This window comes from Hemiscyllium ocellatum, chromosome 32, assembly GCF_020745735.1.
Source record: "Hemiscyllium ocellatum isolate sHemOce1 chromosome 32, sHemOce1.pat.X.cur, whole genome shotgun sequence".
In the NCBI taxonomy this organism is placed as follows: Eukaryota; Metazoa; Chordata; class Chondrichthyes; order Orectolobiformes; family Hemiscylliidae; genus Hemiscyllium; species Hemiscyllium ocellatum.
This window is the reverse complement of record NC_083432.1, coordinates 5,676,991-5,702,271: the sequence shown is the minus strand read 5'-3', so window position 1 is coordinate 5,702,271 and position 25,281 is coordinate 5,676,991. Positions and strand designations below refer to the sequence as shown.

At 46.6% G+C, this 25,281-nt stretch overlaps 1 protein-coding gene across 1 annotated transcript in view; it reads left to right on the top strand.

Moving 5' to 3' along the window:
* Positions 1 to 25,281, top strand: part of kcnh6a (potassium voltage-gated channel, subfamily H (eag-related), member 6a) — a 352,557-nt gene that overhangs the window by 27,316 nt on the left and 299,960 nt on the right. The window contains exon 2 of the mRNA XM_060848575.1: positions 19,684 to 19,914. Within this exon, the coding sequence (XP_060704558.1) occupies positions 19,684 to 19,914 (231 nt within the window). The remainder of the gene's footprint in view (positions 1 to 19,683; positions 19,915 to 25,281) is intronic.

The window sequence follows — 25,281 nt, the reverse complement described above, 5'->3', positions numbered from 1 at the left end:
TATGGGATTTGGGGTTCATGGTTTGGAGTTCAGAGTTTGGTGTATGGGGTTTGGTGTATGGGGTTTGGGATTCGGGGTTTGGGGTTCGGGGTTGGGGTATGGGATTTGGGGTTTGGGATTTGGGTTTGGTGTATGGGGTTGGGGTTCGGCGTTTGGTATTTGTGGTTTGGGGTTCAGGTTATTGTGTTTGGCCTTCACGGTTCAAGTTGTGGGGTTTGGAGTTTAGAGATCGAAGATCAAGGTTCAAATAATGAAGTTTGGCAAATAGGGTTCAGGTTATGGGGTTTGGGGTTTGGGGTTTGGGTTATGGGGTTTGGGGTTTGGGTTATGGGGTTTGGGGTTTGGGGTTTAAGGTTTGGGTTATGGGGTTTGGGATTTAGGATTCGCATTCTGGGGTTTGTGTTATGGCGTTTGGAGTTTAGGGTTCAGGTTATGGGGTTTGGGATTTGTGGTTTGGGGTTTAAAGTTTGGGTTATGGGATTTGGGATTTAAGGTTTGGGTTATAGGCTTTGGGATTTAGGATTTGGGTTATTGGGTTCGGGGTTTAGAGCTCAGGTTATAACATTTGGTGATTAAGGTCCGAGTTTTGGGGTTTAGGATTTAATGTTCAGGTAATGGGGTTTAGAGTTTAACGTTTGGGTTATTGGGTTCGGTTTTGGGGTTCAAAGTTCAGTTTATGGGGTTTGGGATTTAGGGTTTGAGTTATGGAGTTTAGCTTTTGGGTTATGAGGTTTGGGGTTTAGGATTTGGGTTATGGGGTTTGGGGTTTAAGGTTCAGGTTATGGGGTTTGGGATTTAAGGTTCAGGTTATGGGGTTTGGGATTTCGGGTTTGGGTTATGGGTTTTGGGGTTTAGGGTTTGAGTTACGGGGTTTGGGGTTTAGGGTTTGAGTTATGGGGTTTGGGGTTTAGGGTTTAGGGTTTGAGTTACAGGGTTTGGGGTTTAGGGTTTGAGTTATGGGGTTTGGGGTTTAGGGTTTGAGTTACAGGGTTTGGGGTTTAGGGTTTGAGTTATGGGGTTTGGGGTTTAGGGTTTGAGTTACGGGGTTTGGGGTTTAGGGTTCGGATGTTGGAGTTCTGGGCTCTGGTGTTGGGGCTGCTGTTCTGGGTTTGTGTCTCAGTGTTGCCCATGAGGCTGATTCACTGCCAGGATGCTCCTATCAGGTTACAATCCCCAGGGCCGGTTTTGTCTGGTTTGATAAAGGAAAACAATCAGGTAATCTAATGACAGGAGGCTCTCGTCTTAAACACCATGTAGTTTCGTACATGATAGCATTAGATAACGTTACATTGGTATGTTAGACATTGCTACAGGGTTTAGTAAGTCAGTAACATTGGCTCAGACAACCATGAGGCTACTATCTCATTAGCGAGATGACTGGTGGTGGTTGATCCTGAGGGTCACCAGTCTGGGGTCAGAGGGCAGATTGAGAAGAGGGGTCCTGCATGGGAACCTCCTTCAGTGTGGGGATCGACAGCATTTTGTATCACAAACTGGCTCTCTAGCCGACTGGGATAATGAAGGCATTCCATGGATGGAATGGGATCCATTGGGATCCAAAACTCCTCTGTTTGTCTCCGCCCATGAAGATCAGTGATCAGAACCATGAGCTTCTACGACAATGAGACTTGGATCAGGGGGTTTGGATCGTGGGGTTCACATTCCCGGGGTTCGGATCGTGGGGTTCAGATAGTGGGGTCCTGAATTGTGGGGCTGGGATTCTGGTTGAGGAGCTGGGAGCTGATGCCTATAATGGGACAACGTGCCTGTGTCTCTGTGACACAGGGAGTGCCTGTGCTGATTATAGGCTGATCATGGACTAGGCACCGACCTCTCACCCCTGAGGCATAGCCTTAAATACAACAGTGAAAATCTCCGGGCTGTCACGGCCTGTGTGAAATATTGAGCCTATTCCATTGAAGTTCACCGTTAAAGATGGCAAAGCAAGCCAGTCCTTACAGGGATCAGAGAGAGAGGAAGGTACCAGCGAGAGACAGATAGAGCACTCTTACCCTGTGCTGGTACAAGCTGCTCTCGAATATGGCCAAGGGAACAAAATGAATCATAAATGATGCCCAAGTATAAACTATGTGGTTTATCTCATGGAACAAGTTATTTGTACAGCAGGAACACTTCACAAGTTCATCTGGTAACTGCAAACTGAAGATGTGATTGGAATTATAAACACCATTCTACTCATGTCCTGCCTTCCTCTCACTCTCTCTTCTCCTTTTCTGTCTTCCTCTCACTTTCTCTCTCTTTTACTCTTTCTTCGCTTTTTGTTCTTTCTGATATTTTTACCAGAATGCACAAACATAATTTGAACCAAATTTGTTGCCCTTTTCAAATTGTCATTTGTTTTAAGAAATGGAAAAACTTATTTTGTCCTCGGACAGAGTCTCATTGAGAACTGCTGCACCATCTCCTGTACAGATCTGTGTCGTGTTAATGTCCAACATGCAACACCATGCCCAGTCTACCCAGGGTGGTCTCTGTCTGGCCCTGTCTACCCAGGGCATTCTCCGGCTGACCCTGTTTACCCCGGGTGGTCTCTGTCTGACCCTGTTTACCCAGGGTGCTCTCTGTCTGACCGTGTCTACCCAGGGTGCTCTCTGGCTGACCCTGTTTACCCAGGGTGCTCTCTGTCTGACCGTGTCTACCCAGGGTGGTCTCTGTCTGACCCTTGGGGCGGGACGGTGGCACAGTGGTTAGCACTGCTGTCTCACAGCGTCTGAGACCCGGGTTCAATTCCCAACTCAGGCGACTGACTGTGTGGAGTTTGCACGTTCTCCCCATGTCTGAGTGGGTTTCCTCCGGGTGCTCCGGTTTCCTCCCACAGTCCAAAGATGTGCGGGTCAGGTGAATTGGCCAAGCTAAATTGCCCATAGTGTTAGGTAAAGGGGTAAATGTAGGGGTATGGGTGGGTTGCACTTCGGCGGGTCGGTGTGGACTTGTTGGGCCGAAGGGCCTGTTTCCACACTGTAAGTAATCTAATCTGTCTACCCAGGGTGGTCTCTGTCTGACCCTGTTTACCCAATGTGCTCTCTGTCTGACCCTGTTTACCCAGGGTGGTCTCTGTCTGACTCTGTCTACCCAGGATGGTCTCTGTCTGACCCTGTTTACCCAATGTGCTCTCTGTCTGACCCTGTTTACCCAGGGTGGTCTCTGTCTGACCATGTTTACCCAGGGTGGTCTCTGGCTGACCCTGTCTACCCAGAGTGGTCTCTGGCTGACCCTGTTTACCCAGGGTGGTCTCTGTCTACCCAGGATGGTCTCTGTCTGACCATGTTTACCCAGGGTGGTCTCTGGCTGACCCTGTCTACCCAGGGTGGTCTCTGGCTGACCCTGTTTACCCAGGGTGCTCTCTGTCTGACCCTGTCTACCCAGTGTGGTCTCTGTCTGACCCTGTCTACCCAGGGTGGTCTCTGGCTGACCCTGTTTACCCAGGGTGGTCTCTGGCTGACCCTGTTTACCCAGGGTGCTCTCTGTCTGACCCTGTCTACCCAGGGTGGTCTCTGGCTGACCCTGTCTACCCAGGGTGGTCTCTGTCTGACTCTGTTTACCCAGGGTGCTCTCTGGCTGACCCTGTTTACCCAGGGTGCTCTCTGTCTGACCGTGTCTACCCAGGGTGGTCTCTGTCTGACCCTTGGGGCGGGACGGTGGCACAGTGGTTAGCACTGCTGTCTCACAGCGTCTGAGACCCGGGTTCAATTCCCAACTCAGGCGACTGACTGTGTGGAGTTTGCACGTTCTCCCCGTGTCTGAGTGGGTTTCCTCCGGGTGCTCCGGTTTCCTCCCACAGTCCAAAGATGTGCGGGTCAGGTGAATTGGCCATGCTAAATTGCCCATAGTGTTAGGTAAAGGGGTAAATGTAGGGGTATGGGTGGGTTGCACTTCGGCGGGTCGGTGTGGACTTGTTGGGCCGAAGGGCCTGTTTCCACACTGTAAGTAATCTAATCTGTCTACCCAGGGTGGTCTCTGTCTGACCCTGTTTACCCAATGTGCTCTCTGTCTGACCCTGTTTACCCAGGGTGGTCTCTGTCTGACTCTGTCTACCCAGGATGGTCTCTGTCTGACCCTGTTTACCCAATGTGCTCTCTGTCTGACCCTGTTTACCCAGGGTGGTCTCTGTCTGACCATGTTTACCCAGGGTGGTCTCTGGCTGACCCTGTCTACCCAGAGTGGTCTCTGGCTGACCCTGTTTACCCAGGGTGGTCTCTGTCTACCCAGGATGGTCTCTGTCTGACCATGTTTACCCAGGGTGGTCTCTGGCTGACCCTGTCTACCCAGGGTGGTCTCTGGCTGACCCTGTTTACCCAGGGTGCTCTCTGTCTGACCCTGTCTACCCAGTGTGGTCTCTGTCTGACCCTGTCTACCCAGGGTGGTCTCTGGCTGACCCTGTTTACCCAGGGTGGTCTCTGGCTGACCCTGTTTACCCAGGGTGCTCTCTGTCTGACCCTGTCTACCCAGGGTGGTCTCTGGCTGACCCTGTCTACCCAGGGTGGTCTCTGTCTGACTCTGTTTACCCAGGGTGCTCTCTGTCTGACCCTGTCTACCCAGGGTGGTCTCTGTCTGACCCTGTTTACCCAGGGTGGTCTCTGGCTGACCCAGTCGGAATGTTTGGCAGAGTGTATCCGTGCTGTGAGTGAATGTATCTTCACTGTGATGAGCTTTCTGCTGAGGCAGCCTCGCAGTTGACTCGAGTCCCTTCCAGTTTGATGGGTTTGGAATGGTTGGTCGTGTGTGATTAGCGTGGGCCAGGTGGTGTTTGAAGAGTCAGGGAGTTGAGCAGTTTGGCACTTTGTGTACTCTCTTTCTCCAGCGACCAATGGATACAGACCCTTCGGTCCAACTCGTCCATGACAACCAGATATCCTAACCTAATTGAGTCCCACCTGCCAGCACCCGGCCCATATCCCTCCAAACCCTTCCTATTCATAAACCCATCCAAATGCCTCTTAAATGTGGCAATTGTACCAGCCTCCACCACTTCCTCTGGCAGCTCATTCCACACACGTACCACCCTCTGTGTGAAAATGTTGCCCCTTAGGTCCCTTTTATATCTTTCCCCTCTTACCCTAAACCTATGCCCTCTAGTTCTGGACTCCCAGGGAAAAGACCTTGTCTATTTATCCTATCCATGTGCCTCATGACTTTATAAAACTCTGAGGTCACCCCTCAGCCTCCGACGCTCCAGGGAAAACAGCCCCAGCCTGTTCAGCCTCTCCCTGTAGCTCAGATCCTCCAACCCTGGCAACATCCTTGTAAATCTTTTCTGAACCCTTTCAAGTTTCACAACATCTTTCCGATAGGAAGGAGACCAGAATTGCATGCAATATTCCAACAGTGGCCTGACCAATGCCCTGTACAGCTGCAACATGACCTCCCAACTCCTGTACTCAATACTCTGACCAATAAAGGAAAGCATACCAAACACCTTCTTCACTATCCTATCTACCTGTGACTCCACTTTCAAGGAGCTATGAAACTGCACTCCAAGGTCTCTTTGTTCAGCAACACTCCCCAGGACCTTACCATTAAGTGTATTAGTCGTTCAATTCCTTTTCAAATGAACCTGCATCACTTTGGTCTGTCACAAGCCTGGATCTCCGATCACTCACTGGGATATTTGACCTCTTCTCGACCTACCTTGAGGACAACAATAAAAGGGTTCCATTGTCCTTCTGTGCGTCTCATGTCACAACCATGAGTCCAGTCACTTCAGAACGCTGGTCTTAAGTGAATCGTCCCTCAATACTCTGATGACCATTGGTGTAAAACCCTTTAGCCCCATGAATTGGTATTTGGAAACGAGCAATAAGCTCGTCACCAGTGTGAGGCTCAAGTAACATCAATCTGCATCTTCGGCTTCTGCAGTCTCCATGACACCACCCAGCTTAAAGAATCCCTGAACACTGCAACTAATCGAGCAACAATCGTGGGTGGCACGGTGGCACGGTGGTTAGCACTGCTGCTTCACAGCGCTAGAGACCCAGGTTCAATTCCCACCTCAGGCGACTGACTGTGTGGAGTTTGCATGTTCTCCCCGTGTCTGCGTGGGTTTCCTCCGGGTGCTCCGGTTTCCTCCCACAGTCCAAAGATGTGCGGGTCAGGTGAATTGGCCATGCTAAATTGCCCGTAGTGTTAGGTGAAGGGGTAAATGTAGGAGTGTGAGTCTGGGTGGTATACGCTTCGCGGGTCGGTGTGGACTTGTTGGGCCGAAGGGCCTGTTTCCACACTGTAAGTAATCTAATCTAATCAACAAGCTTTCTGGACACTTTATGAATATTAATTGTGTATTACAATATATGTTTGTAGTTTATTGAAAGAAAGAAAAGCATTATTTCACCTTTCCCGACCTGGGGACCTCCCAAAGTGCTTTAGAGCTGATGTCGTGGGGAGAAAGTAGGATATTGCAGGAACACCACGGACAATTAGCACAGAGCAAGCCATTCACAGAGAGTGAGGCAGTAATTAACCACATAATGGGTTTTATTGGATGTTGCTGCAGGTTATGGATCAGCCAGGAGGGTACTCCCTGAAACATGAAAGGGTTCAGAAAAGATTTACAAGGATGGTGCCAGGGTTGGAGGATTTGAGCTATAGGGAGAGGCTGAACAGGCTGGGGCTGTTTTCCCTGGAGCGTCGGAGGCTGAGGGGTGACCTGATAGAGGTTCATAAAATTGTGAGGGGCATGGACAGGATAAATAGACAAAGTCTTTTCCCTGGGGTCGGGGAGTCCAGAACTAGAGGGCATAGGTTTAGGGTGAGAGGGGAAAGATATAAAGGAGACCTAGGGGCAACTTTTTCACGCAGAGGGTGGCATGTGTATGGAATGAGTGGAGAAAGTGGTGGTGGCTGGTATAAATACAGCATTTAAAAGGCATTTGGATGGGTATATGAATAGGAAGGGTTTGGAGGGATATGGGCCGGGTGCTGGCAGGTGGGACTAGATTCATTTCGGATATCTGGTTAGCATGGACGGGTTGGACCGAAGGGTCTGTTTGTGTGCTGCACAGCTCTGTGACTCTGCTACTTTCCTCTCACAATGCCAGGCCCACCGATGATGGCAAACAAAAGCCTTGGTTTAACGTCGCATTTGGAAGGATGGCGTCTCTGATTAAAGTATTGCCTCTGCCCTCATGTGCAACCTGGCCTGAGGTGTGTACTGGCAATGACCTGATGGTCATTCTGAGAGTGCAGCAGTGAATAAGCTCCTCTCTGTGTATGTTCACCTTTCCTGCTATTGATGATGAATACTCCTGTTGCACAGTTCCCTGACTAGCCTCTGTTCAGTGTAAATCTGAAAGCCCATGCTACAGCTATTCAACCACTGAGTGCATCGCAGCCAGATACAATCTACATCCTGACACAATGTGCCCAACCTGAACCTCTAAGAGAGGTCAAACTCACTCTGATTACATTCCATTATATTGGCACTTGGCCTTGCTCTGTTTAAACATTGAGTCTTTTTTTATATAGCTGGAAAGTTCAACCCATTTGAATCTTTAGAATTCCAGTGTGTAAACATTGTCTGTTCTGAGCACCGAGCTGTGATTGGCTGTGCATTTTTTCCAATGATTCATCTTGAGGCACAGACAGTAATCCTTTATCCTCTGCCATTCTCTCGAAATACACGTCTGACTGTGCTTTTGTTGGGAGATCCCTCTCACTTATTGTCCCAGGGATGAATAACGTTGTGTTATTTGGGGATCTTTGCTGTGTTCTAGCTTGTGCCTTCTTTGTCAGAGAGTGCTCCTGCGAGCGACCATCGCTGTGAACCAGTGTGAAATCCGATAGTGGAATGTCTGAGTGTAGCAGTGAGTCCAGGCCTTTTGTCACAACATAGTCCTTCCTGGAGAGTTTACAACAAACTTATCGCCTATTAGACTTTGGAAAACAGTGGAATAAATATCAGCCCTTGTGGTTAGGCTATCAATAACAAAGCAGCTGTATGCAGTGAAATGAGCAGTAAAACAATACGGTACGACTTACAACATAAATAAATTACTTCTCACATATGGAAGCCAGTATGATCCTGTGGGATAATGAACTTGAGGAAAAACTGGACTCAGAGTAGGGTTAAGGCTGTCTGATAATATTCTTGTTCCTGATTCAGAGGTTTGATGGTTGAACTCCAGGAGCATAATGACGTACCGACAGAGTGCTGAATTGTTACAAAGTGTTAACTTAATTTTGTGAGCTGTTTAAGTGATGTCATGGTAGTGTTTGAAAACGAGCACGCGGTTTGTCGAGTTTCCCGGTCAATATTCCGGAATAATCCCCTCGTTGCGGTCTTTTTTTCCCTGCCAATATTCTCTGAAGATAGTAGCTGCTGTACCTGCAGGTGCACATCCCAGTGTACATGCATTAGCTGGAAATGCAATAAGAGGTCCTGAGGGTATGATCAGCTGTGTCCCTGCCTGCTTCAGCTCAGAGAAAGTAATCTCGTTTTGACCAGGGACAGCAATCACAGGCCCTGGGGCTGCTCCTGACCAGATCCGCCTCTCTCCCCTAACCTGAACCCCAGGATCCTCACTCACACACCTCCCTAGGGGCACAGTGTACCCCACAGAACCCCAAGGCCTATCAGTCCGGCCCTGATGTACCCCCTTCTGAGTGAGAAAGTCCATTCTCCAACACATGGGGCTTCACAAGCAGCAACAGCCTGCCCTTCTCAGTTAAGACATTGAATGCTCCATCTACTCATTCAAGCTGATGTAAATGATCCCACAACATTACTCTAGAAAGAACAGGACGGTTCCCTTGCTCTCCTGGTCAACATTTCTCTCTCAGCCACAGAAAGCAGATGGAACTTGTCATTTCTCCCAGTGCTGTGTGTGACAGGTCACTCCATACAGATTGATGATTGTAATTCCTATATTTAAACAATGGTGTAAAATCAAAACTACCTCACTGAGAACGAAAGAGCCTGACAGAAATATGCTCCAATTTCTTTTCAATAAAATGACTGAGTTTTTCTTTGTAGCCTTCAGCTGAGTGCACATGTTCCCCGAACAAAGGGAATCACAAATCAAACAAAACCATGAGGAAAAAAAACAGGAATTTTTCCAAAGCATGGAATGTAGAACATAGAACGTTACAGCGCAGTACAGCCCTTCAGCCCTCGATGTTGCGCCGCCCTGTAAAACCAATCTGAAGCCCATCTAACCTACACCATTCCATTCTCATCCATATGCCTATCCAATGAGCATTTAAATGCCCTTAAGGTTGGTGTGTCTACTACTGTTGCAGGCAGTGCATTCCACTCCCCGACTACTCTCTGATTAAAGAAACTGCCTGTAACATCTGCCCTATTTCTAACATCCCTTGTGCCATCACCATCCGAGGAAAAAGGCTCTCACTGTCCACCCTATCTAATCCTCTGATCATCTTGTATGTCTCTTTTAAGTCACTTCTCAACCTTCTCTCTAACGAAAGTCCCTCAGCCTTTCCTCATCAGACCTTCCCTCCACACCAGGCAACATCCTGGTAAATTTCCTCTGAACCCTTTCCAAAGCTTCCACATCCTTCCTATAATGTGGTGACCAGAACCATACACAATACTCCAAGTGCGGCCGCACCAGAGGTTTGTACAGCTGCAGCATAACCTCATGGCTCCGAAACTCAGTCCCTCTACCAATAAAATCTAACACCATCTGCCTTCTTAACAAACCTATCAACCTGGGTGGCAACTTTCAGGGATCAATGGACTCTGATCACCTCTGTTCATCTACACTCCCAAGAATGTTACCATTAGCCCAGTACTCTGCATTGCTGCTGCTCCTTCCAAAATGAATCACCTCACACTTTTCTGTATTAAACTCCATTTGCCCACCTCTCAGCCCACCTCTGCAGCTTATCTATGTTCCTCTGTAACCTGTAACCTTCGACATTATCCACAACTCCACCGACCTTAGTGTCATCCGCAAATTTACTAACCCATCCCTCTACGCCCTCATCCAGGTCATTTATAAAAATGACAAACAGCAGTGGCCCCAAAACAGATCCTTTGGGAGCACCACTCGTAACTGAACTCCAGGATGAACATTTCCCATCAACCACCACCCTCTGTCTTCTTACAGCTAGCCAATTTCTGATCCAAACCCCCAAATCACCCTCAATCCCATTCCTCCATATTTTCTGCATTAGCCGACGTGGGAAGCGAATGATTCCTTTGTACCTGTGAAATCTGTCTGTGATGATACCTGACAGTGATGGAAAAGGATAGACCAGATCTAAAGGTTGACGTTCTAAATTGGAGAAAGGCCAATTTTGATGGTATTAGGCAAGAACTTTCGAAAGCTGATTGGAGGCAGATGTTCGCAGGTAAAGGGACAGCTAGAAAATGGGAAGCCTTCAGAAATGAGATAACGAGAATGCAGAGAAAGTATATTCCTGTCAGGGTGAAAGGGAAGGCTGGTAGGTATAGGGAATGCTGGATGACTAAAGAAATTGAGAGTTTGGTTAAGAAAAAGAAGGAAGCATATGTCAGGTATAGACAGGATAGATCGAGTGAATCTTTAGAAGAGTATAAAGAAAGTAGGAGTATACTTAAGAGGGAAATCAGGAGGGCAAAACGGGGGCATGAGATAGCTTTGGCAAATAGAATTAAGGAGAATCCAAAAGGTTTTTGCAAATACATTATGAACAAAAGGGTAACAAGGGAGAGAATAGTGCACCCAAAAGATCAGCAAGGTGGCCTTTGTGTGGAGCCACAGAAAATGGGGGAGATACTAAATGAATATTTTGCATCAGTATTTACTGTGGAAAAAGATATGGAAAATATAGACTGTAGGGAAATAGATGGTGACATCTTGCAAAATGTCCAGATTACAGAGGAGGAAGTGCTGGATGTCTTGAAATGGTTGAAAGTAGATTAATCCCTAGGACCTGATCAGGTGTACCTTAGAACTCTGTGGGAAGCTAGAGAAGTGATTGCTGGGCCTCTTGCTGAGATATTTGTATCATCGATAGTCACAGGTGAGGTGCCGGAAGACTGGAGGTTGGCAAACATGGTGCCACTGTTTAAGAAGGGTGGTAAGGACAAGCCAGGGAACTATAGACCGGTGAGCCTGATCTCGGTGGTGGGCAAGTTGTTGGAGGGAATCCTGAGGGACAGGATGTACATGTATTTGGAAAGGCAAGGACTGATTCGGGATAGTCAACATGGCTTTGTGCATGGAAAATCATGTCTCACAAACTTGATTGAGTTTTTTGAAGAAATAACAAAGAAGATTGATGAGGGCAGAGCAGTAGATGTGATCTATATGGACTTCAGTAAGGCGTTCAACAAGGTTCCCCGTGGGAGACTGATTAGCAAGGTTAGATCTCATGGAATACAGGGAGAACTAGCCATTTGGATATAGAACTGGCTCAAAGGTAGAAGACAGAGGGTGGTGGTGGAGGGTTGTTTTTCAAACTGGAGGCCTGTGACCAGTGGAGTGCCACAAGGATTGGTGCTGGTTCCTCTACTTTTTGTCATTTACATAAATGATTTGGATGCGAGCATAAGAGGTACAGTTAGTAAGATTGCAGATGACACCAAAATTGGAGGTGTGGTGGACAGCGAAGACGGTTACCTCAGATTACAACAGGATCTGGACCAGATGGGCCAATGGGCTAAGAAGTGGCAGATGGAGTTTAATTCAGATAAATGCGAGGTTCTGCATTTTGGGAAAGCAAATTTTAGCAGGACTTATCCACTTAATGGTAAGGTCCGAGGGAGTGCCGCTGAACAAAGAGATCTTGGAGTGCAGGTTCATAGCTCCTTGAAAGTGGAGTCGCAGGTAGATAGGATAGTGAAGAAGGCGTTTGATATGCTTTGGGAGGTCATGTTGCGGCTGTACAGGGCATTGGTTAGGCCACTGTTGGAATATTGCGAGCAATTCTGGTCTCCTTCCTATCAGAAAGATGTTGTGAAACTTGAAAGGATTCAGAAAAGATTTACAAGGATGTTGCCAGGGTTGGAGGATTTGAACTACAGGGAGAGGCTGAACAGGCTGGGGCTGTTTTCCCTGGAGGCTGAGGGGTGACCTTATAGATGTTTACAAAATTATGAGGGGCATGGATAGGATAAATAGACAAAATCCTTTCCCTGGGGTGGGGGAGTCCAGAACTAGAGGGCATAGTTTTAGGGTGAGAGGAGAAAGATATAAAAGAGACCTAAGGGGCAACGTTTTCATGCAGAGGGTGGTATGTGTATGGAATGAGCTGCCAGAGGAAGTGGTGGAGGCTGGTACAATTGTAACAGTTAAGAGGCATTTGGATGGGTATATGAATAGGAAGGGTTTGGAGGGACATGGGCCAGGTGCTAGCAAGTGGTGCTAGATTGGGTTGGGATATCTAGTCGGCATGGATAGGTTGGACTGAAGGGTCTGTTTCCATGCTGTACAGCTCTACAACTCTATGACTCTCTGACTGCTAGTGAGCAGTGGATGGAATGGAGAATCTAGCCGTGTAGACACTTTCCCATTCCTGTTCTGGAGCACCCAGTTTGGAGAGAAATTTGGAAGTCAGGCCCCAAACACTGCCTGATATATTGGGCTAATGGATGCCAAAGACCCGTTCCTTCATTGTCAAGAAGTGAGTTGCCATCTCCTTGATTTTGGAGCCTCCCACCATCATAGTCTTTCAACTGTTGTGTAAGGACAGTAAGTCCCAGAGCAACTTGCAATAATGTCACAGACTGGTCCAGGCTGGGTATAAATGACATCATAGAATCCCTACAGTGTGAAAGGAGGCCATTCAGCCCTTCAGGTCCCCATTCAACCCTCCAAAGAGCATCCCACCCTGACCAACCCCCATAACCCTGCTTTTCCCACGTATAATCCACCCAACCTGCACATCTTCAGACTGTGGGAAGAAACAGTTGCATCCGCAGGAAGTCCTTGCAAACGTGGGGAGAATGTGCAAACTCCATTCACCCACGCCAGGCTGGAATCAGAGCCAGGTGCCTGGGGCAGTGAGGTTGCAGTGCTCACCACTGAGTCAACAGTGCAGCATCAGTGGAGTAGGTTAGAAAAGCAGAAAATGTAACACCAGTAGAGTTCAAGAACTTAATGCAGCAGTAAGATTAAAGTCTGGTATATCTAAGATTACCATGTGGTTGGTGTTAATCTGCAGTAATCCGAGTTTTCGAGAACCCACACCTGAACACACAAACCTTGCTTTATGCTTGACCTGTCTGTCTTGAATGTATGCATAACACCAAGTGATGAAAGACACACCGTCTCCTGCCCACCCCCATCCTGACTCTGATTTAATAGCAGGTAAGGAGGGACCAGACATCCACCTGCCCAAGGTGGGTCAGTTTGCTGGTTGATTGATTGATTGATTTGATTTATTATCATGTGTACTGAAGTACAGTGGAAAGCTTTGTTTGCGAGCAGATCATAGCAAGCAAGGACATACAGCTCATAAGGTGAAAAACACTTTGACAGAGTAGGGTATACAAGTTACACTGCACAGGACTTGCACAAGGCAAGATCAACATTCACAAGACCAACATTATTTGAAATTGGAGAGTCTATTCATCGGTCTCATACCAACCGGGAAGAAGCTGTTCTTGAATCTGCTGGTGTGAGTGTTCTGTATCTTCACCCTGACGGAGGAGGGTGGAGGAGGGCATTGCCAGAGTGCGATGGATCTCTGGCAGCATTTCCTCAGCAACATTCTGTGTCAATGGATTCCATGGAGGGGGGGTTGGTTTCCGTAATGGCCTGCACATCACCTTCTGTCGTTTCTAACACTCCTGGACAGACCAGTTGCTGTACCAGTCTGCTCTGCACTCAGACAGTATGCTCTCAACGGTGCACAAGTTGGTGAGGATCCTTATGGACCTGCCAAATTTCCTGAGCTACCTGTGGAAGGAGAGGCATTGTATCTTCTTGATCACTACATCTCTGTGGGAGGTCCAGGACAGATTATCGATCTTCATCACTCTGAGGAACTTGATGCTCCCGACCCTCTCAAACTCCACTCCGTTAATGTAGATGGGAGCTGTTCTCCTGCTTTCTTTCTGAAGTTTTCCCTGGAATGTTGTGGGCTGAGCAGTGACCTTATAGAGATTTATAAATATCACCAAGGGAATGGGTAGGGTAAATAGACAAGGCTTTTTCCCCTGGGGTTGGGGGGTAGGTTTAAGGTGGCATAGGTTTAGGGTGAGAGGGGAAAGATTTAAAAGGCACCTTAGGGGCAATGTTTCCACACAGAGGGTGGTACATGGATGGAATCAGCTGCCAGAGGAAGTGATGGAGGCTGGTACAATTACAACATTTATAAGGCATCTCGATGGGTTTATGAATAGGAAGAGTTTAGAGGGATATGCAAATGCTGGCTAACAGGATTAGATTAATTTAGGATGTCTGGTCGGAATGGACGAGTTAGACCAAAGGGTCTGTTTCCGTGTTGTACATCTCTATGATGCTATGACTTGAAATGATAGGGTGGCACGGTGGCACAGTGGTTAGCACTGCTGCCTCACAGCACCAGGGACCCAGGTTCAATTCCTGCCTCAGGCGACTGTCTGTATGGAGTTTGCACATTCTCCCCGTGTCTGTGTGGGTTTCCTCTGGGTGCTCCGGTTTCCTCCCACAGTCCAAAAATGTGAGGGTCAGGTGAATTGGTCATGGTAAATTGCCCATAGTGTTAAGTGCATTAGAGGGAAATGGGTCTGGATGGGTAACTCTTCGGAGGGTCGGTGTGGACTGGTTGGGCTGAAGGGCCTGTTTCCACACTGTCGGGAATCTAATCTGTAGGAAATCTAAACTAAGTCAATGATCAGTTCTTTAGTTTTGCTAAGGTTGAGAGAGAGATGGTTCTCATTACACCACGCTCACCAAGCCCTCTACCTCCTTCCAGTATTCTGACTGATCGTTGTTCGATATCGGTCCTACCATGGTGCTGTCGTCAGGCTCTGACCTGGCATGTTCATGGGGATTTAATGGCCACACCGCACTGTGTTGCCCCTGGGAGGGGAAGGGTCAGGCCGCAGGGGTGGGCTTGGCCTTTGACCTGAATGCTGCTGGGACTACAATCAGATTGGGGCCAGCAGGTCCGAAAGCATCCCCTCCTCGGATTGAGATCTAAGCTGGGCCTGAACGGCGAGCTCGGGTGGGGGCAAGCTCCTGGCTAACGTTTCAGTCGAGGTGGAGGGGGGGGCAGACAGGGAATATAGCAGTCAATAAAAACCCCAGTCCTATTAGGTTTAAAGGACTGTCTATTGCAGAACAGCCACCCGGTTTTAATGAGTTACCAATGAAATGGTTTTCAATGAAGTGCATCTCCTGTGTGTTCAAACAAGCCGAAAGGCCATTAATCACTCTGCACAGCTCTCCATGTAATTTGAGCTGAATTCCCAACCGTGGTGATTAAAAGTGACATTTAGTTTTGTACAGAAGCTACAAAGAGTGTATGGTGACAGGATGACAATGGAAGCAGTCTTCATGTTCATCATTCTCAGCTATTTACAATCAGCAGCACCCTCACTGTACTCACCCAGCCCCTTGCAAACCTCTGGCTATAATGTTAAACATTAAATCAGACCCATGACTGGACAATCGTGAGGGTGTTCAGAACCATGCCAACAATAAGTTAAAGATGATAAGTTATATGGCATTTCCACTTGCGAGAAGCCACAGATATGAATGGAAAGGATGTGTCCAGTCATTGCACCTTCTTCAACGAAGCAATGGTGCAGACAAACAGCTGTTCCCTGGTACATTCCCAAGGGAAATGTTTCTATCAGATTTAATAATCCCAGCACCAGGCTATAGTCCAACAGGTTTATTTGGGAGCACTAGCTTTAGGAGCGCTGTTCTTCGTAAGATAGCTGTGGAACAGGATCATAAGACACAGAATTTATAGTAAAAGATCATAGTGTCATGCAACTGATGCGATATATTGAACAAACCTGGATTGCTGTTACGTCTTTCATCTTTCAGAATCCATTGCGGGTTTCGGTTCATTCATTTGTAAATCCCAGAACTTCTATCAAGTCGCATTCTCGAGATAACTTAAGGTTTTTTTTAAGTGATAATGCATTAAAGGTGTGAGGTCAGTATCCTAATCTTGAGTCAGACTGGTTCTATTTCCAAAGTCCATCAGAAGTGACTTTTTTTTTGAAACAAGAACATTGGGGGATAACTATTCCCTCAGGCAAATCCCATTCACTAACCAATCAGCATCTTTATTTCATACTGTATCAATTATCGTTCCCTTTGAAAGTGGTCTTCCTGCCTCTTTCCTGATGAACGTAAGGTAACAGGTTCCCATACTCTGTCTCCCTTTCCAGCTATACTCAAGTTCTGTGTTTTCAAGCAACTATTTATAGATGAAGTAGAGTCATACGGATAGACAGCATGGAAACAGACCCTTCGGTCCAACTCGTCCATGCTCACCAGATATCCTAAATCAATCTGGTCCCATTGATCAGCACTTGGCCCATATCCCTGTAAACCCTTCCTATTCATATACCCATCCAGATGCCTTTTAAATGTTGTAATTATACCAGCCTCCACCACTTCCTTCACCGCAGCTCATTTCATTCACACACCATCCTCTGCATGAAATGTTGCCCCTTAGCTCCCCTTAAAGTCTTTCCCCTCTCACCCTAAACCTATGCCCTTTAGTTCTGGACTCTCCCACTCCAGGGAAAAGACTTTGTCTACTTACTCTAACCATAGAAAAGTACAGCACAGAACAGGCCCTTTGGCCCACGATGTTTCCCCTCATAACTTTGTAAATCTCCGCCTCCGACGCTCCAGGGAAAACAGCCCCAGCCTGTTCAGCCTCTCCCCATAGTTCAAGCCCTCCAACCCTTGCAACATCCTTGTAAATCTTTTTTGAACCCTTTCAAGTTTCACAACATCTTTCCAATAGGAAGGAGATCAGAATTGCACGCAATATTCCAACAGTGGCCTAACCAATGTCCTGTACAGCCACAACATGACCTCCCAACTCCTGTACTCAATACTCTGACCAATGAAGGAAAGCATACCTTCACTATCCTATCTACCTGTGACTCTATTTTCAATGAACTATGAACTTGCACTCCAAGGTCTCTTTGTTCAGAAACACTTATACACTTACCATTAAGTGTATAAGTCCTGCTCTGATTTGCCTTTCCAAAATGCAGCACCTCACATTTATCTAAATTAAACTCCATCTGCCACTTTTCAGCCCATTGGCCCATCCGATCAAGATCCTTTTGTATTCTGAGGTAATCTTCTTCGCTGTCCACTACACCTCCAATTTTGGCGTCACCTGCAAACTTACTAATTATACCTCTTATGCTCAAAACTAAATCGTTTATATACTGTAAATGACGAAATGTAGAGGACCCAGCACTGATCCTTGTGGCACTTCACTGGTCACTGGCGTCCGGTCTGAAAAACAACCCTCCACCACCACCCTCTGTCTTCTACCTTTGAGCTAGTTCTGTATCCAAAAGGCCAATTCTCTCTCTATTCCATGAGATCTAACCTTGCTAACCAGTCTCCCACGGGAACATTGTCAAATGCCTTACTGAAGTCCATGTCGACAGTGTTGATTGCTCTGCCCTCATCAATCCTCTTTGTCACTCCTTCAAAAACTCAATTAAGTTGGACAGATACCATTTCCCTGCACAAAGCCATGTTGACTATCCCTAATCAGCCCTTGCCTTTTCAAATGCATGTACATCCTGTCCCTCAGAATCGTCTCCAGCAATATGCCCACCCCTGACATCAGACTCACTGGTGTATAGTTCCATAGATTTTCAGAGAATGATAGCATCCCTACAGTATGGAAACAGGTCCTTCAGCCCATCAAGTCCACACTGACACTCTGAAGAGTAAGCCACCCAGACCCATTTCCTTACCCTATGACTCTACATTTATCCCTGACTAATGCACATGACCTACACATCCCTGAACACTATGGACAATTCACCTGACCTGCACATCTTTGTGATTGTGGGATAAAACCAGAGCACCCGGAGGAAACCCACACAGATAGAGGGAGAACGTACACACTCCACACAGACAGTTGCCCCATCCAAGTCCTTGGCACTGTGAGACAGCAGTACTAACCACTAAGCCACCTTGCCACCCTTACTACCTTCCTTAAAAACTGGCACCATGTTTGCCAACCTCTCGTCTTCCAGCACCTCACCTGTGACTATCAATGATACAGATATCTCAGCAAGAGGCCCAGCAATCACTCCCCTAACTTCTCACACAGTTCTAGGGTACACCTGATCAGGTCCTGGGAATTTATCTATGTGTATACATTTTAAGATGTACAGCCCCACCTCCTCTGTAATATGGACATTTTTAAAAAGATATCAGTGTTGATTTCTCAAGTTCTCAAACTTCCATATCCTTCTCCAAAATGGTCTTTTACTATCTCACCCATATCTTGTGTTCCACACATAGGTGGCCTTGTTGATCTTTAAGGGGTGAGGCAATGCCCTTGTGGTATTATCACTGTCCTGTTAATTCAGAGACCCAGATAACAGGTTCAAATCCCGCTATGGCAGATGTGGGCTTTGAATTCAGTCAATGTCTGGAATTAAGAATCTAATGGTGATCATGAATCTATTGTCAGGAAAAACCCATCTGGTTCACTTAATGCCCTTAAGGGAACCAAGCTGCCAGCCTTACCTGGTCTGGCCTACATGTGACTCCTCACCCACAGCAATGTGGCTGACACTTAACTGCCCTCTGGGCAATTAGGGACAGGCAATAAATGCTGCCTAGCCAGTGATGCCCTCATCCTGTGAATGAATAAAGAAAGGAAACAGAGCCCTATTCTACCTCTAGTTACTCTTCTCAATGTTTTTGTAGAATCTCTTGGAATTCTCCTTAATCCTATTTGCCAAAGCTACGTCATATCCCCATCTTGCCCTCCTGCTTTCCCTCTTGAGCATGCTCCCACTGCCTTCATATTCTTCTCTGGATTCACTCGATCCCAGCTGTCTAGGCCTGATATAGGCTTCTTCCTTTTTCTTGACCAGAGCCTCACTTTCTCCTGCCATCCAGCACTCCCCACACCAACCAGCCATGCTCTTCACACTGACAGGAGTACACCATCTCTGGACTCTTGTTATCGCAGTTTTGAAGATCTCCCACGTTTCAGCCATCCCTTTACCTGTGAACAGGCGCTCCCAATCACCTTTTGGAAGTTCTTGCCCTAATACTGTCAAAATTGGCCTTCCTCCAGTTTAGAACTTTCAACTCTATGGTCTAGTCTCCTTTATTTCTTAGATCAGTAATTAACTGTGATAATATTGAATAAAACAGATAAAAGCAATCATTTGAAGATGCAAGTGTAGGAGAATCCACTCACTGGTTCACACAGCGTTTATAATCTAAAAGCAAGTTTGGAGTTGGGTTGGCTGTCTTACTGGAAGTTTCACTCGAAGAACTACCATCTCCCATAATCTGGTTAAAGAGCTTTATTTTCCATTTTCAATATTTCCAAAACTAATAAATAAAAGTCCTCAAAGGGAATAGAGGAACAATTTCTTAATATGCCATTGATTTTTTTTCTCCTGGATTGCAGTGCCTGGAAGGTTAATGCTGAATTCCTGAAGTCTCCAGATCAATTCTGGTTGGTTGACAGCCCTAACTATTAATGGTGAAGGATTTGATTAATGTCACTGCTGCTCAGTTTAATTCTTGTGTTTTCTTTTCCTCCTAGATCGGAAATTTCTCATTACCAATGTTCGGATGAAAAATTGCGCCATTATCTTTTGCAACGATGGCTTTTGTGAAATGTTCGGCTACTCCAGGGTGGAGATCATGCAGAAACCGGGCACCTGTGACTTTCTGTCTGGACCGGCCACACCAGAGAGTGCAATGGCACAGCTGGCACAAGCCTTACTGGGATCGGAGGAGATGAAAGTAGAACTGCTATATTACAGGAAGGATGGTATGTGCATCTGGGCTGTGCGTTAGATATCAGGGTCAACTGGAACAGTTCCAGGGTTGATTTAACAGCTCAATCCTTCCTCAGTGGGGAAGGACATTGTCTTCTGAACAGGGACAGTGCACAGAAGGGAAAAGTGGAAACAGATGTAAATCAAACCCTTGTCAATCTCTGAAAGTCTTTTCCTGCCTAATTCTAGATCTGGACATCAGTCTGATAAATCCTTGTGGATCAGTGAAAAGGGCTGAGGGTGGGGGTGGGAAGACGGGAGAGTTGTGAGGCATGTGCGAAGCTGCAACAAGACCCCACTAGGCTCCATGGCAACGTACTGCAGGCCATGAAGGTGAGAAGCCCCCACTCTCTCAGGTCTGAAAGTCTTCTGGATTAGCCGGTCTGACAGCCCCCTCAAAACGCCCCTCCACCTCGGTCAGGTGGACTTTGCAAAATCAACGAAACCCAGACGCACCTCCGTCCTTTCTGATGCCGAGGTCAGTGTCGGACGATCCATTCAGTTTTATTTTTATTTGGCTTTTCCATAACTGTCCAAACGATGTTGTAGCTTGCTAGCCCATTTCAGACGTGCAACCACTGTCAACAACACTGCTGTGGTTCTGGGTTACCGTGTCAGCCTGAATCAGATCTCCATCTCTCCACAGCATTCTTAAACCAGATGGGTATTTATAGGCAAGCATGTTCACGAGCAGCATTACTGAGGCTAGGTTTTAACATCCAGAATTAATTAATTAATTAATGCATTGATCTCATGTCGCTGAAGCATTCGTTCAAAATTCTGGATCATCGGTTCATTAATATTTCTGCTGTGTGGAGCTGGAACATCTTTAGGTTTCCTGTTACTGAGACAAAAATATCTCTGGCTTAAGGGCGAATCTGATCGTGGGGACCATGAACTGTAGTACTAATGGTGGGCTCAGTAATAACCCAACCACAGAGGAAGCACTCCAACTGGCCGGGTTTTCATTCCAGAGTAGAGATGGGGTGCTACTAACTGAGAGTGGTCTCTCTGCCCCTCACCACAATGCTGCCACAAAGGATGCTGGTTACCAAGGGGTGGGGTGGGGGGGTTGTGGAAAGCACACCTCATTGTTCCAATTGAAGTCAAAACAATAAAAAGCCACCCACCAAGCCCTTACCCACTTTGGATTTTGCATTCCCTCCATGCCCGCTCCTGCTGGTTGTTACATCCACCCCCATTGTATCTCCAACACTCCATACCCCTCGCCTCAAGCTCAGTGACCCCTCATATCTTCCAGACCACATCTCCCCAAAAGCATGACCAGCCTCTATGCCAACTTGGTGCTACACTGAGATCCCTAATCCTCGACCCTTTGTCCTTACATCCTTCATGCCAGCTCACCAGTGTCCACCATTGGCCATGCCCAGGAACCATGATGAGATACGATAAAGGCTCAGCTATCAGTTTACAATACTCAAAAGCACACCTGCAAATCCATTCAAACACTTAATAAAGAAAAAAACAAAAATGTCTTCAAGTACCTGATGCCTTATTAAAAACAAACAAACATTTATCTTTAAAGCCACACATCAAAGACAGATAATCTGTGTATGATTGCTTAGAGCTGTCTCAATGAAACTGTGAAATTCTACTTTCATAGTGATTAGATTAGATTCCCTACAGTGTGGAAACAGGCCCTTCGGCCCAACGAGTCCAGACCGCCCCTCTGAAGAGCAACCCGCCCAGACCCATTCCCCTACATTTACCCCTTCACCTATCACTACGGACAATTTAGCATGGCCAATTCACCTAATCTGCACATCTTTGGACTGTGGGAGGAAACCAGAGCGCCCGGAGGAAACCCACGCAGACACAGGGAGAATGTGCAAACTCCACACAGTCTGTCAGAGGCGGGAATTGAACCCTGGCCTCTGGCACTGGGAGGCAGCAGTGCTAACTGCTGTGCCACCGTGCTGCCAACAAACATCTGGCTGAAAAGCAACCATCCATTTAAGTTGCAGGAACTGATGTTTTTTCAGCTGCAAGCTTTTGTTTATTTCAAAATGTAAAGAACAGCAGATTTAAAATTCTTCAGAGATCGGTTGCTCAGCAGGGGTCAGATTGACTCTTTGTGCAAATTAACAGCAATCCTTCACAATCCTAACCTCGACTTCTCAAAAAGCCATCATTTACCCCTCACAAAGGGCTCCTCACCTTTCCAAATGACATCAGCTTTAAATTATTTCTTCAACATTGTAAAGAGTATGAGTTATATTTTAGACCATAATAGCGGGGTGGACAGCCAGGAGGCGGGAAGAACACAGCAAGCCAATCAGCATCAGGAGATGGAGAAGTCGATGTTTTGGGTGTAATCCTTCTTCAGGAGTAGGCCATTCGGCCCCACGAGCCTGCCCTGCCATTCAATAGGATCGTGGCTGACCCATCATTCCTCACCCCCCTCTTTCCCACATTTTCCCCCATAATCCTTAATTTAAAAATCTACCTCAGCCTTAAATAAACACATGACCTCTGCCCCCCCCCGACCTTTTAGTGGCAAGAAGTTGCAAAGACTCCTAACCCTCTGAGAGAAGAATTCCCTCCCTGTCTCTGTCTTAAATTAGTGCCCCGTTATTCTGAGACTGTTCCATCTGGTCTTGGACTTTCCCACGAGGGGAAGTATCCTCTCAGCGTTCACCCTGTCCAGCCCCTTCAGGCTCCTCTATGCCTCAGCGAGATGCCTCTCAGTCTTCTAAACTCCTTGCCTGTTTAGCCCTTTGCACATAAAATGAACCCTCCATCCCAGGCATGATCTCCGTGAACGTTATGGAAATCCTGATAAAATAGCTTCTGATTGAAGCCTCTTCTCCATGAATAGCAGATATGTAACCGCCCCCACAGTCACCCCATAAAACTCTGCAAAAAATAACCAATGCCCAATTTATGGGGAAGGACATGAAGATTCGGGGATTTTGGCTAAGGCATGGACGTCGTCTGTGGAAAGTCAGGTCCAAAATGTGATGCCAACTTCTTCCAAACTTGCCCAAAACTTTTGGCGTCTGTTTTTCTTTCCTTGTTTTTCTCTGCTTTAGCAACCTGGAAAAATTGCAACTTTTGAAATTGCAAAATAAAGTGAGGTCAATAATCGATCCTTCAGCATTCCTCAGCAAAAATGAATGATGTACGCCATAGGCTTGAGCAATTCGCAGGAGAACTGTCAGCATTGAGAATTGCTTTTAAATTTCCCTCCCCGTTCAGTCCTGACTCTTTGCGAAGTAATTTCTCATCGTGATGAATAATCTCAAATCCTCAAAATTGTATACATTTATTTTACTGCCTGTGTGGCCAGCACTGTGACATCCCGCTACACTGTAAAGCTCCTTGCATGTTATTCCAATATTACAACCAGACTCCACATTTGGAAAATGCTCTACCAGTGTGAATGTACCAGCACGTTTCTGTGCTTTGTCAATCGAACAGAGCTTGTCTTCGTCCAACCTCCACAAGAAAGGGGAGCTGTTGGATCAATGTGACCCATTTTACACTGCAGCACCATGGCAAGGCTACCCTAATTGGAGGCCATTAGATCCTTGAACTGGCCCAGGTCCAGTCAGTCAAGGCATCTTACAGTCAGCACAATGGGAAGATTCCCAGTACTTCAACATCAGACAGGACAAGAAGGGGCAGTGCGCCTCTTCAAGCTTTCATTTGTAAGGACCTGGTATATTAGTATAATTTAGTACAGAGTTACAGCAAATAATTAGGAAAGTTAATAGGATTATATTATTTATTGCGAGGAGAATTGAATACAAAAGCAAGGAAGCTATATTTCAATTATACAGGTGAGACCACATCGAGGGTACTGTGTAGATTGTCGGTCTCCTAGTTTCAGGAAGGATTTAAATGCATTGGAAGCAGTTCATGGAATGTTATTGGATGAATACCATGAAAAAGCAGTTTGCCTTAGAAGAGAATATTGAACAAGCTGGGCTTGTTTCCACTGGAGTTTACGAGAGTAAGGCAGGTCTTGGGAGAAAGTGGGAGTGTGGAGTAACAATATCAGCTCTGACCTCATTGAATGGCAGAGCATGTTGAAGGGCCAGGGCCTACTCCAGTGCTGAGCTGTCCTCATGACCTGTCCCACCTGCCAAGCCCCCTTCCCACCTATCCACTCCCCCTCCCCTCTGACCTATCACCTCCATCCCCACCCCCATTCACCTATTGTACTCTTTGCTACCTTCTCCCCAGTCCCACCTCCCCATTTATCTCTCCACCCTGGAGGCTCCCTGCCTCTATTCCTGATGAAGGGCTCTTGTCCGAGACATCTATTTTCCTGCTCCTCGGATGCTGCCTGACCTGCTGTGCTTTTCCAGCACCACTCTGATCTAAACTCTGGTTACCAGCATCTGCAGTCCTCACTTTTGTCCTGCAATATGCAATGTGCAGGCGATAAGTGACATTGCCAAAGCACCATTAAGTCAACAGCAATACTCTGGGACAGGAAAGCCTGTGGGGTGAAGCTGCTGACCAGCGATACACACCCTCTGTGGTATCATCCTCCTGTGTCATGTGTTCTGGATTCAGACCAGACTTCTCAGTTTTCATTTTGCTATAAAACTGATTGTTGTCTGTGAGGTCCTTGCATGCTTTCATTAATACTTGTATTTGAAGGCCTCAGTCCTTCTCATTCTATGGATTTTGACAGCTCTCCCCAGTGAAGGTGTAGTCTGTGCAGGATCCCAGCAGACATCTGTGTGACTCAGTCACTGTGACAGTTTACAAACATCCCTTCAGCAGGCAGTTGCCATAATCAAGTTGTTTCTTGTTGATCTTAAAGAAGGCTGGAAGATGTTTTTTGTACTTGTTTTTTTTTAAACGAGTTTCCCAAGACAAACTGTTCCCTGTGAAAGGCCCTGCAGTGACAGACAGACACAAATAGGGAGGCATCAGCACATCCAACTCGGCTTCAGTTTGGTTGCCATGACAATTCATAAACAGCAATCGCAAAACTTGTCTTTCTTCAGGGTGTAAGAGGATTATTAAGAGTCTGGTTTGATACCGAACATAGAGAAGGGGAAAGTGTGCTTTAGATGATAAAAAGACTTGACTCTCAGAGTCTGTCGTGGAGAATTTGAGCTCAGCTGGAATACATACATCAGTGGGTCTTGCATTTGGTACCTGTGTTTGTGGATTTACTGATCAAACATGGGACAAGGAAAAGCCAGCAGGTTTTTTCAGCCTCTTGTGTAATTGAATTGTATGGTGGCTGATCTGTGCCAGAAGCATTCCTTTGTTCCAGTTATCCTGCCATCCTTACTTTACTCATGTTCCTCATTCTCCTGAGATCTTTCAAGGCCAGGGCTTTGGGAGTGTTTTTGAGCCTTTTACTGTGAAGAAAG